At 37.4% G+C, this 14,719-nt stretch overlaps 1 protein-coding gene across 3 annotated transcripts in view; it reads right to left on the bottom strand.

The window, feature by feature from the left end:
* The window catches only part of LOC148900947 (transcription initiation factor TFIID subunit 4), a 108,746-nt gene that overhangs the window by 71,599 nt on the left and 22,428 nt on the right, over positions 1-14,719 (bottom strand). For all 3 annotated transcript variants that reach the window (XM_088993040.1, XM_088993041.1, XM_088993042.1), the window contains 2 exons: positions 7,302-7,471; positions 600-730 (listed from right to left, as the gene is read on the bottom strand). In XM_088993040.1, the coding sequence (XP_088849166.1) occupies positions 600-730; positions 7,302-7,471 (301 nt within the window). The remainder of the gene's footprint in view (positions 1-599; positions 731-7,301; positions 7,472-14,719) is intronic.

Here is a 14,719-nt window from a genome sequence, read left to right as displayed (position 1 = left end):
AAAACAAGACTTCCTGAATATTCAGTGCGAGTCTTAAAACGTAAAACATAGCTATATGCGGTGGAATCTTTGTAAAATACGCTCAGTAGGAGTCATTTGAAGCCATTTTACAAATTATGGACACAACTTGTCCGGAGACGTCGGTTGTCCTTTAAACATACTTATATAAACCTTAAACATACTTACGTGAGCCTTAAACATACATTCCATACAAAATATAGCATTGCATCAACTTACAAACAACCTTACCTTACGAACGACCGTTCGGAACGTATCTCGTTCGTAAATTGGGGAGCATCTGTACATACATATTGGTTTATATTGCGCTTTAACAACAGCTGAAGCTGGAACAAAGCGCTAACATGGCAAAAAGAGAAATGCGGCCACCTTGTGGAGGGGAAAAACATTGCCAGAGGCCATGGCCAGCGCTTTATCGGCACCCAAAGAAGAAACAACAAAAATTTCTTCACGCCTTGTTAATTCTTGACCAAAGATTTTTAAACCTTTTTTTGAATTAATTTCTGGATACTTTAGTGTCACATTTATCATACCTCAAATGGTGTACAGTTGCAATAACATTCAAAGAGAAAAGGTCATACCTTACAGGAGTCCAGTCTATGCTGAGCGATGGCCGAAACCTTTTCAACGACTGTGCGAAGTCGCGACTGTGCGGCGTGCGAGATAAACGTCACGACCTCCATGGGGACCTCCATGACACCAAACTTCTTGGCTGTGAAATGAAACCAGGAAAAAAAGTCAGTCATGGAGAACATAATGAAATACATCAAAAGAAAGAAGTGGAAGAGACGCAAAATGACGTGGTTGAGGTTGAATTTGGATCGTGCTTACAACTTCTTGGATCGTTACCACATAGGCTTAGTCATGCTGATGAGGTCATATCAAGCGAATGGGGCAATCAGTGCCAGTCATAGAATATAATCAGATATAACAAAAAAAGTAATAAGATTAGCTTCAGGGAGCAGTCCACTTCTCAAAGACAAAAGTCAAAGTCAGCTTTATTATCAAATATGCTAATATGCATGACATACAGCGCAGATTAAATTACTGTCCCCTCGGACCCAGCGTGCAAGGCACTTATTATGACTTTAACAAACATAATAAATACGATAACGGGAATTTACCGAGAATCCCCCCCCAAATTTAGAGTAGGGACCCATCAAAGCAGAGATCTGGCATCGCCACTCTGTCCAGTAGGGATATATATACGACCAGGGATCCCAGCACAATTTTAGTTTGCTGACGAAGCTTTTCAGATGAGGAGTAAAACGTCCGACACCTTCAAAGAAGTACAGATGACGGCTGAAGAAACATTTTCATTGACTATAATTGACTTCTACAATTCAACTTGTTTCGCAAAATTCTGACTTTGGCCGTTAGAAGTTCCATCAAAGAAGACACTGACCATCTCTTTGCTCCTATCGATCATTTCACTTCCTCAGAACTGAAATTCATCACAAAAAGATTTGTAATCCTTTTTTGACTTCTTTTTTTTTTTAAATGAGGCCATTAACATAATTCTTCTCTCTAGCAGCCTTTTAAGTAAACCACGGCAATTATTTAAATCAGCCCCACAATACATACTGTATAGCACTGGTCTCGCTAGTGCTTTGAAATGGTTCCTGCTCATTACCGTGGCGACACGTACGTACGTACACGCATGTGTGGCAATGTCACCAGGTCAGGGAAAGACTAATGGGTTTCCCTTTGCTTCCAAAAATGATCTTTTCAAAGGAAGAATTAATATTTCAAGGAATGTGTAAATTAAATAGTACTCAATCCTATTAACATGCTAAAGTTGCGTCTACTGTAGAGTAAGTCACATATGTACAAGGCATGTTTTAAATCATGTTACAAGAAAGTCCCACGTAACTGTGGCAAAAATGAAATGGGTAAGGTCGAGTCAGTGCGAAAGTCCAATCGTGTCACATAATGACTTGTGTTAAGCAACAGATTTCTGGAAGTGAAAAGTTAAATATTGCTCACTGAAGTATATTAGAGCGATAATGAAATATTTTTGTCACGAATTAGGACACAAAAAAAACATTTACACTAATAATAGTTTAATGAAACTCAAAGTCTGATACAGTGATACCTTGCCTTACGAACTTAATTGGTTCCCAGACAGTGTAAGGTGAAAAGTGTGTATCCCAAAGAATAACTTCCCATAGGAAACCATTAAAATGAGAATAATCCGTTCCCAGGTCCCCATGAAACATAATTTTCTACTTTCTATTTTATAAGCCTTAAAACTACACAACTTATACCTTATTTTATGTATTTTATGTATAATAAATATTATAATTAAAGAAATAAACTACTGTATAATAAAGTTGTTTTATTTATCTTTGTGATGGTCGTTGATGGCTTGATGGAATGGAGTGGCTGGTTTCCTCAGCATTAAACACTTGATGAGGAACGTAACCTTCTTCTTCCACCATCTTGAGGAATGATCCCTTGGAGGTGCTTTCTTTGCGATAATTTTACCTTGTTCCTCATCAATTGTGTTCTGCTTAGCTGCTGCTGCGTTCTTGACCAATCATGTGGATTTAACCGACGATTGGGGGCGGGGAATAGAGGACCAAAACAAGCTGGCTGCCATTTTCTTTTAGGAGAACAGGCTCGTTCGCGAACGACACATCATTCATTGTGGCAGGTCCGTGTGTATCCCGAAAAATAGTTTGTATGCCAAGGTAAAGTTTTCCTAAATTTAACGTTCATAACCCGAAAAGTTCGTAGACCAAGGGGTTCGTAAACCGAGGTATCACTGTATATGTATACGTTCGCCTTGAATCCAGCAACCACTGTCAAATTAAAGCAGATTTACATGGCAGCTCCATCCTCACTCTCTCCTCTGGAAATGTCCAACCCATTGAATCCGTCTCTCTTTAACCTTGGCTGTTCCTCTGATTAGCTCATTTATAATCGTATCCTAAAAAGACTCTGAACATCTCTATTTCCGACAGTCCCGTTTCTTGTCATTTCTTCAACGCCACTGTCTCCAATCAGTAGATCATAGACAGCCTCATCACTCTCTTATCAACTTTCCTCTTCATCTTAGTCAGGCATGGTGTCAAAGTCAAGGCCCGGGGGCCAAATCCGGCCTGCCACATCATTTTTTTTCGGCCCGCAAATCAAACGTGTGAAATTCCATCACGCTTTCTGAAGTCCGAACCAAAATTTCAAATTGTCCCATGTAAACTATAATAACAGTCATTATTTTTCACTTCTAATTTGAAAACTAGTTATTCATTAATTTTTTGTGCGCTCTATATGTAATATGTGGAGGGGGTTAGACATTTTATTGGCTTCTCCAAATTCAAAACAGCCTCCCGAGAGGAAAGCGTAATTACAATGTGGCCCGCGGCAAAAAATAACATCCTTGTAATAGGTATTCAGTACACCCTGTTTATAACCAGCTTATTCTGGCTAAAGCTGAGGTCAAAAAAGGTTAAGGTAAAGTTTGAGTAAAGGCAAGGCCTTGTGCTTCCATATAAAATAAAATAAAAAGGAGGAGGACTCTGATTGAGCGGACCTGGCAGGCCCGGGGTGCCTCCTTCGGACCGCTGTCAGCTAAGAGTGTAGCTAAGCCAATCAACTGACACAACAAAGCTGCATGGGTGCCCCTAGCCCAGCAGGGGGCGGCCTCGTCTCCTGCCCCATAGTTCCATACTGTGCCACCCCTGCAGGGAAAAGTGTATATATATTTTTTTAAAGTGTATATTTAAAAAAAAAAAAAAAAAAAAAAAAGAAGCCCCGCGCCCTCAAGGTGATGGAATAACAACCATGCCAAGAGTCCACTTTGCTTGCAGTTACGACGCTACTTTAATGGAGATGAAACAAGATCAGGTCGGCTGGCTCCCCGCTATGTGAAATGATGTGTTTCTTTGTTTTGTTTTTGTTTTTTTGATGATGAATTCCACTTATGATGTTGTTTTATTTCGGGTAATGGTGCTTTTTTATCCACACTGCAGGGGCAACCCAAAGAACCAATGACCAACGATTTTTGTATTCTTTTGTTCCTGTTCTTGAGAAAAAAGGGGTTCTAGGCGTCATTCCTCCTGTGTGAAAATAACTAGATTTACTTTATCCACCCTATTCGGTATAAGACACATTTATACAGAACAGACCACAAAAAAAAAGATAGATACTTTGTAGGCGGTGTGAAAGGGGCCACAGGCATATCAGACCTCGTGTCGGTCCTGATTCAAACGCCGGAGGCAAAAATTTCCTTGCTCAAATTCATAACCCCGGTTCTGTGTTGGTGCCTATTACAAAGCACAGCGGCCATGAAAAAGAAAAAAAAAACTGTTTACATCGAGTAAGAAAGGGGCCTCGGGTGGCATCCCAAATCCCATACAAAGTGGAAAATTCCTGGGTCTACCCATTCGGGGTCTGTGCTGTTATCTAAAACCGTGACATGGGAAGAAAAAAAAAACCTTGACCTTCAGATTATTCATTTTCTGAGGTAAAATCTGGAATAGCAACTTTGGTCTTTATTTGTAGGCCTTTTCCGGCGATTCTTTTCTTGGTGTTGGATGTGGGATAGCATGTCAAGACAATAGCGCACAGGCGCTAGCTGATTCATAAATAGATATGTCATCAGAGCAATTTGCCAGGAAGTAATAGGGAGATTTTTCTACCTGGTTGGTTTTCTAATTAAAATAGATTAGGTTACTGGTAGAATAGGTTAGATTAGATTAAATTAGGATTATTAGATTACATTTGATGAGATTAGATTAGATTAGATTTGTTTTGCTATTCAATTCAATTCTATTCTATTATATCAGATTACAGATTATATAACCTTTATTTATTTGTATAATTTATTTCTAATTAGATTACATTAGATTAAATTTGATTACAATGGATTAAATCAGATATTACATTATATTACATTACATACATACATTATCTTAGATTAGATCAGATTAAATTGGATAACCTTTATTCATCTCAGAGTGCATTTAAAATTAGATTAGATCGGATTAAATTTGATTAAAGTGGATTAAATTATGATATTACATTATAATATATTATATTTTATTATATTATATCATATTATATTATATTAAATCAGATTATATTAAATAACCTTTATTCATTTCAGAATTTATTTCAAATTGGATTACATTAGATTACATTACGTTGGATTAAATCAGATCATATATTATATTATATTATATTATATTATATTATATTATATTATATTATATTATATTATATTATATTACAATATATTGGATTAGATCAGATTAGATTAGATAATCTTTATTCGTTTCGGAATTTATTTCAAATTAGATTAATAGATTACATTAGATTATATAACATTAAATTTCATTAAAATGGATTAAATCGGATTATATTATATTATATTAAATTATTATATTATATTATATTATATTATATTAGTTAGTTAGATAAAATTATATTATATTATATTATATTATATTATATTATATTATATTATATTATATTATATTATAAGAGATTATATTAGATTATATTAGATAATATTACAGTATATTCGATTAGATTATATCATAGATTAGATCAGATTAGATTAGATAACCTTTATTCATCTCAGAATGGAGAACTTCACCAACTGCTATTATCACTTATCACTTTGAAATCACTCTGCAAGTCCCTCTCTGATTAGACATGAGGCCTCTCCAACATTGGACATCGAGCATTTTTCAATTTAAGGGTGCATCACGGCCACATTCCATCCTCACGCCCTCTCCGTACAGAGGCAACAAATAGTTTAATCCATGAGACACCATCAAAAGGATTATTAATGACGTCTATGATGCCGTTCAAACATTCTGTAAACAATGACCAAGATTCGAGATTGGGAAAAAAAGCACCTTTTGTATATAAACTGCAGCATTGATACTGTCACTGAAGGCGACGTAAACAGCTTTTAGTGCAAATACCAGGTAATTAAGATGCCATCACCGCCTTGACTGATATTGATTTCATCCCGAATGACTTTAAAAAAACAAATGAATAAATAAATCTCCCCGCCGAGTCTGATTCCTCTGAACCGGACCGACCGCCTTGGTCCAAAGGACAAATCTGACGGGGCCGCTTTTAAAAAGACAAAGCCATCAAGTATTCATGCGCGTACGCCCCGCGGTTCCAGTGAATTCAGACAGAGGGCCACTGAAGAATTCATTAAAAGGAGGTGAAAAGAACTATTAAGTGTATGATAGTTAAACCGAAGGCAAACAAGAAAAGAGAGTTGAAGCCTCAAACAACTGCGGAGAGAATATCAAACGTTGTCGCGAGTAATGCCACTTGAAATACAGATACAGTGATACATCGGATTACAAACGCCTTGGCTTACGAACTTTTCGGTTTACGACCGTTACATTTATGAAAATTTTACCTTGGCATATGAACTATTTTTTGCCACACACACGGAGAGCTAAAATGAGTGATGTGTCGTTCGCGAACGAGCCCGTTCTCCTATCAAGAAAATGGCAGCCGGCTTTTTTTTGGTCCTCTATTCCCCGCCCCCAGTCTTCGGTTAAAGCCACGTGATTGGTCAAGAATGCAGCAGTGAGGGGGGTGGTTTTAACATTACAGAGACAGGCAGACGACAGTGAGAGCGTTTCAACTTTGATAGTTCAAAGGCAGAGTGTAGACTGCAAGATTAAAATATCCCATCAATCAGGCTCCACAAACAACCCGCACAAGCCATCTGTACACTTGATGCAAAAAGCTATCAACCCAGTTAAACAGAACACAATTGATGAGGAAAAAGGTAAAATTATCGCAGAGAAAGCACTTCCAAGGGATCATTCCTCAAGATGGTGACAGAAGAAGGCTACGTTCCTCATCAAGTGTTTAATGCTGATGAACCCGGTCACTTCATTCCATCAAGCCATCAACGACCACCACAAAGGTAAATAAAACCACTTTATGATACAGTACAGTTTATTTATTTAAGTATAATACCATAGCACATTTATTATACATAAAATAATGTATATTTTGTGTAGTTTTAAGGTTTCGAAAATTAGGAAGTAGAAAATTATGTTTTATGGGAACGGATTATTCTCATTTTAATGGTTTCCTATGAGAAAATATTTTTTGGGACACACATTTTTTGCCTTACATATTCTGTCTGGGAACCAATTAAGTTCGTAAGCCAAGGTATCACTGTACAACACATTTCCTACAAACCACAAACACGCAGCGTTTTATCATTCTCCGCTTGTTCCGCATCAAAAAGTTGGAAAGCGGCATTCGACCCGGCAATTGCGGCACACGCTTGCCTGTTTCCAGTATGCGTCGGTGGAGGAGCCCAGGATGCAAGAAGGCTTCGTCCTTGCACGAGCGAATCTGCGTGCCGACGAGTTCCGAGTTGGTCGCGAGGATGCGGGCGCTCTCTTCGTTTAGATTAACGCCCGCCATGGAGGCCACGTCGTTGATGTCATCGTCGTCCCTGCAGGGGGGGGGGGGGGGATAGAAAGGAGTGGTGAAGGTCAATGATGGAGAATAAGAAGTTATCATATTTAAAAGTTTTATGCTGTTATATGCTTAATCAACATGTGTGACTCAAATACATAATTAAAAGAGTGCCAACAACTACCGATAAAAATCGGTGAAAAGGTTTCTTCAGCCGTCATCTGTACTTCTATCATAGCAGAGTCCGGCACCACCACCGTCTGGACAGTAGGGATATATATAGGGCCGAAACTACCAGTAAGACTTTAGTTTGCTGACGAAACGTCCGACACCTTCAAAAAAGTACAGATGACGGCTGAAGAAACCTTTTCATCGATGGACCACTCCTGTACGACTGAGAGCTTACACGGAGGTACAGTCAGACCTCAATTTACAAACACCTCAATTTACAAACTTTTTGTCTTACAAACGTCAAATTTCTGAAAATTAAACCTTATAATAAGCACTATTTTCATAATACACACCCACCACGGCTGGCGGAGTGATCTTCGGCGGAAGCACACGACCGAACAGCACCAGAGGTTAAGTTACCAACAGTCCTCATGGAAGGTGACTCTCCTTCCATAAGCCATCAACGACCATCAAAAAGGTAAATAAAACTTTATTTTACAGCGCAGTTTATTTCTTTAATTACAGTCCTCATGTAATGCGCCTCTCTTTCCAAACAGCAATTCCCTTTGACCTTCGACCTCCAACGCCATTCCATCAAGCCATAAATGACCATAACAAATGTAAATAAAGTGACTATATGATACAATGCAGTGTATTTCTTTCATTACAATACAATAGCACATTTATTATACATAGAATAAGGTATGTTGTGTGTAGTTTTAAGGCTTATTTAGTGGAAAAGTATATTTTATGGAAACCCGGGAACGGATTATTCCCATTTTAATGGTTTCCTCTGGGAAATCTTTTTTTGAGATACACACTTTTCGCCTTACACACTCTGTCTGGGAACCAATTAAGTTTGTAAATTGAGGTCTCACTATACCGGTAAAAATGTTCTTCTCTTGGAGAAAGACTCCTTCAGTAGAAAAAGACGTTACAGCGCAGAATAGGCGCAGCAGCAAAATACTGTTTTACAACACCGTTCTTTAAATTATTAAAAATAGGTTTTATTTTTTTGTTTCATTCTGCATGTATGTATGTACTGTATGTACAGTTTTGCATTGTGTAAAAAAAAAAAAAAAAGGCTGACTACATTGTACTTTGCGGATTTCACCTATTGCGGGCTATCTTTGGAACGTATCTCCCGCGATAAATGAGTGTTCACTGTATTTAGTCAGTTTTGGGGCTTTCATGAGTGTAAAACCGGCCCAAAAAAGAAACGCGTAACTCCAACCGAGTGACGACTCGCCACATCTGGATGATCCGCCATTTTTCAAAAGCGTTGGTCAACCCAATATGAAACTTGACACCACAACGGGAGGTTGACAAAGACCATTAGAGTGCACCTCCACCTTCGCCGTGCTTCGCCCCTTCAAGCGCTCAAATGACGCCTTTCCGAAGGAGAGCGTGCCGAACAACAACAGCGAGTACGGATACATACGGGAGAAGTCTGCCCACACTGATGCCGCGGCTGCCTCGGGCGGTGCACCTACCCCTCGCCATGTCCTCGCGGATAACTTGACCTGTCCTAAAATGAAGCGCGCCCCCGGAAGGCTGCGTTCAAAGACAAAACATGAACACTGCCGCATCCTTGACTTGAAGGGGGAAAACGTGAAACAATAAAGCAATGGGGGAGTTTAGGCTGCTTGCTTTAACGTTGATATTTTCAACTTTGAAAAAGAAATTATCCCCAAAAAACTATTTCGAATATAACTCCAAGGAATGGAAAGTTTTGAATGTAATGTCCGCCTATTCAATTTTCATACGTCTCTACTTTGTCCTCATGAGCTCTCCAGTGATCTGAATCCTAACCCAAACAAATGGAGGCCAAGACAATAATTGAACGGAAACCAAAGTATCACACATAACAAACAAACAAACAAACACAAATAAATAAACAAATAAAGCGAGTAATACATAAATAAATAAGCAGGTTAAATAAGTCCATAAACGGGATAGATAAATTAAAAAAAATAATAATAATAATAAATAAATAAATAAATCGAATAAATCAATACATAATTAGATAGATTCATTGATCATTCATGAATTAATAGATGAGTAAATAAATTGCTGGGTGGATAAATACATATATAAATAAGCAAAATAAATAATTACATAAACAGGATAGATAGACAAACAAACACATACATACATAAATAGATAAATAAATAACTTAATTAAATAGCAGCATAGGTAAATAAATAACTAAATAAATACATTGCCAGAGAGATAAATAAATAAATAAATAAATAAATAAATAAATAAATAAATAAATAAATAGGCGGGTTTAATAAATAACTACATGATAGATATATAAAAATTAAAATAAATAGATAAATAACTAAACCAAAATAGATTGATGAATTAACTAATGGGGTAATCAATAAATTGTTGGTTAGATAAATACAAATAAATGAGCAAAATAAATAAATAATAAAATAAACAGGATAGAAAAATAAATACATACATACATACATACATACATACATAAATACATACATAAATACATACATAAAAAGGACAAATAAATTGGAAAAATACATAGGAAGTGTCCTTGAGAGTTTTGAAAGGCGCTTATAAATGAAATGTATTATTATTATTATTATATAAAATGATTGATAAAAAAAATAAAATAAATAAAATTAAAAAATTAAAAAAATTAAACAAAAAAATAAATATATATATATATATATATATATATATATATATATATATATATATATATATATATATATATATATATATATATATATATATATATATATATATATATTTATGGATTTATTTATTTATCCGGTGTATTTTCCTATGTATATATATATATATATATATATATATATATATATATATATATATATATATATTATAAAAATTATATTAAAAAAAAATATATATATATATATGTGACAAATACATAGGAAAATACATCGGATAAATAAATAAATACATAAATAAATAAATAGTGCTCCATCATTTTAATTTGTGATAGTCAATATTCTGTGAGTCCTGGAATTCGAGTGACAATGACAAAAACCCTGGCACTGGAGTGGACACATTTTTTCCACATATGGCAGTTAGCCGTGGTCTTAATGTAAATACTGGCCTCCTCTTTCCCACAGCTAAGAGCTCTGTTTGCGGTTTCATTTATTGTTTTTGTGTATATCACAACGATACGGGGCCTACTGTTGTTTATTTTTTTTCAATAAAATGTGACTCGATTACATTCAGCACATCAAGTCCTTCCAAGTAAAAAGGTTGTGAAGGAGAAAGGGGTGTGAGGGGGTTGTTGAAGAGCCAGATTCAAATATGTTCACGCTGCAGGCCACCATCAAGGTAAAAAAAAAAGGCACAGAGCGGCTGAGGCATGAAAGAAGGGGTTCAAGAAGCATTCAACCCCCATTCCTTGTTAAAAGTGGGCGCACCGCTTTCCCTATCATCCTCACCGATGGCGTGCCCCGGCTTTGAAACACAAGCTTGATATGGAAACGCCGCTTATGCATGCATGTGGCTGCCGGCTGCGTTCCCCCCCCACCCCCAAGCAAAGCCAATCCAATAACTCGAGATGCTCCCGAGGACCGCTAATTACATCTCGGCTTTATTAGCGCCCAGCTGTAGTCGAGCAATATTTTGCATTTCATATCTCGTTGCCTCCTTTTAATGTCAGACCTGTCTAGGGCGTTTTGATTTGGAGCTCTGGCAATTGCCAAAAGACTCAGAGAAATTAAAGCAACCCCTCAAAGAGAGTTCATTATCCCACAGAGGGTCCATTCAAGAGCGAGACACAGGGTTTAATAACGGGGTGTGGGGTGAACATGGTATTCTATGTGTCAGAGATGTTCGATCGGAGACAAAGACTCAAAACCAGAAAGATTGTCTTTACTGCCGGCAGGAGACGTAGCCATTCATGACAGACACCTGAATCCTGCAGCCCTCTGCCAAGCTATTTATTGAGAGTATCTGCAAATTTAAGTGATACATTCGTAAAACATACTTTTCTTGATTAGAATACCACACCCCTGGAACGTTCTGAGCGTGAACAGCTGAAAGCAATAAAACATTGTTTCTTCCATGAATTGATAAATTTGCAACCTGGCTAATGAGCTTTTCCTGTGAAGGAGTTTCAAGTCGTAAATTGCTTCAGTGATAAAGGAGTTTCCCAAGTCCTAAATTCTGTCCAAGGCCAGATCTCCTAGATCAGGGGTGTCAAAGTCATTTTTTGCCGCGGGCCACATTGTAGTTATGGTTTCCTCTCGAGGGCCGTTATGAATTTGGGGAACCCATTAGAATGATTAAATCCCTTCAAATATTACATATAGAGCACACAGCAAATTAATAATAATAATAATACATTTCATTTATAAGCGCCTTTCAAAACTCTCAAGGACACTTTACAGTCACAGGATGAATAACTCGTTTTCAAATCTGAAGTCAAGAATAATGACTTTTATTGCGATTGACATCCAAAAATATGAAATTTTGACTCGGATTTTAGCAATCATCATGGAATGTAACAAGTTTTACTTGCTTTCGCGGGCCGAAAAAAATGATGTGGCGGGCCGGATTTGGCCCGCGGGCCTTGACTTTGACACCTGTGTCGTAGATGAAGATGACAGTTTAACTTGCTGTGTCTGTTGACCTGATTGACCCCGGGTTGTCTGTGCTTCTATTGTGTATTCGAGTCACGCATGTTGACTAAGCATCTAACAGCATGAAACTTTTAAATATGATAACTTCTTATTCTGTCTAATCCCTATCACTATGAAGTCGGACAAAATTATTTGGATTAAAAAAATGTCACGATTTGCAAGGCGTTGGTGGTGGTGGACTCCAAAAAAGCAGTCATGAGGGAGGAGCAGGTTCTATTTGACAAAGTGTATTAATATAAAGCCGGCAGGAACAAAATCTCAAACAACAATATTATTGGAACAAAAAGGTCAAAAGTAGCAAACAAAACTATGAGTAAAAAATGAGAAGAAGAAACTTAACAGGGTGAAACAAACAATGACCCGACACAGAATGGTCATGCCGGGAGTCCTTTTAACTGCCACTGTTTAAAATGACCAACACCATTGCAGCTGCAGGCGGGGCCATCCGTTGGTCGCAAACCGAAACAAGGATGATGGTTCTAAAATCGATCAAATTTAAATTTTCCTACAAACTCTTTCGCAATCGCAGCCTCCGCTGCTGGTTGTCATGGTAATTAAGCTTTCGCGGTAGCCTGGCAGTAGCAGGAGGGGGGGGGGGGGATCACTACCATTTAGTATTTGTTATTTGAAGGAATATTGTGCAAATACCAATGCACTCATTCACTGCCATTCCCGAATGTATTTGGGTTTTGTTTTTTTTCTTGCAAGGGGTGCGGATACAGCGCTGACCAAACCTGTTTATCTCTTCCACAAGAGGGCAGCATTTGCCTTTTGTCCATGTTAGCGTTTTGTTACAGGTTCAGCTGTTGTTAAAGCGATATATAAATCAATATGTACAGTATATATTGCATTTTGTACAGCTGCCCCCATTTCAAGCTCAGATAACTCCAGACCCATATAACATAACATAAGGGATTAACTCTTATTTTCTGATGAAAGAAGAGAGTATCAGGTTTCTCACGCCAGATTTAATGTTTATGTAGTCCTAAAATTCAATAGTCTGTGGGTCCTGCAATTTCAGCGAAAATGACAATAACCCTGGCACTGGAGTGGACACATTTTCGCACATTGGCAATGAATGAGTTAAATTTCAATTAATCAGATGTCTCCTTTCAAGGTAACATGGGCGGGGTTGTGACACCGAGTTGCGTGTTCATAACAAATCTGCCCACGTGGCGCCAGGCTAAGTCGAGACACGTTGGTGGCCTCAAGCGATATGAAAGGACAGCAAACAACAAAAACTGCGCAAGACAACATGAGCAAACGCAACATTCGGAAATGCTACCACAGCGCCCACGGCCAAGCAAAACTAGATGGGGGGTGGAAAAAAAACATAAATAAATAAAAATCACCCCTTGAGATGCATGATCTCTTTTCCGAGGGGGTCCCAAACATGTAATAGAGTTGTTGCATTACATCATATGTACAGGCAAAAGAAAAGAAAAAAGAAAAAGGGGGGTGGACGGGCAGGAGTTATCTTAACATTAAAATGTGTTGGGCTTCAATGTTTATTTGAATATCCAAATCAATATAATCAGTTATAATGCTGTACAAAAATAAAATTAACATTATTATGTCAGAAATATCCCTTAAAGGATAACCGACGCCACCGGACAAGTTGTGTCCATAATTTGTAAAATCACTTCAAATGACTTCTACTGAGCGTATTTTACAAAGATTTCACAGAATATAGCTACATTTTACGTTTTAAGACTTGCGCTGAATTGATAAATGAATGAATGAATTCATTCATTCATTCAGGAAATTTTGTTATCGAGTTGATGACAATGCCCTAAGTGACGTCACGGAGGGAACGCCCCTGACCGAGAAAGCGACACACAATGCATTTTGGGTATTTTTTTTCATCGAAAAAAACTGTGTTGATGGCGAAATTAGAAGGAAAACTATATAAATAACGCGATGGTGAATCGTTGCGTGTCAATTGCGGTACCACACATAAAGCACGTGTAAGTTTACATAGATTTCCAGCAACAACAAAAAAACAGCCCATTTCAAATGGAGCTTGTGCGCCATCTTGTGCAATTTCTGGACGCTACATTGGAGTCCAGAATTGATACGGAAGGACTTCTTTAATCGATTACAAACATGTATGCTTTCCTCTTCAGAACTATTTGAATCATATTCATAACTGGATGAGTAACAGGAAAGTATCTTGTCCGAATCTGAAGCCATTGTTTTGATTCTGGAGCAAGGCAGTGTGTGACCAATAGTGACGTCACAAACAAGGGGGCGGGACTTTCTGAATTTGCCCAGTTCCGACTTCATTTTGTGGCAGTTTTAGGACACTTTAAGTCATTTTTATTAGTGTTTTGCATTTGACTAAAAATATCAGCCTTCGTGTTTTGTGTTTTTTAAATGCTATAAAACGTTTTTTTCTGATGTCAGTTAGGAAACAAGAAAATTTCTGTCGGTTGTGCTTTAAATGTTAATGTAGTCCTAAAACT

Source organism: Hippocampus bargibanti, linkage group LG03 (genome assembly GCF_051943395.1).
Source record: "Hippocampus bargibanti isolate YZ-2025 linkage group LG03, ASM5194339v1, whole genome shotgun sequence".
NCBI lineage: Eukaryota > Metazoa > Chordata > Actinopteri > Syngnathiformes > Syngnathidae > Hippocampus > Hippocampus bargibanti.
The sequence above is the reverse complement of the archived record's forward strand: the minus strand, read 5'-3'. Positions and strand labels throughout refer to the sequence as shown.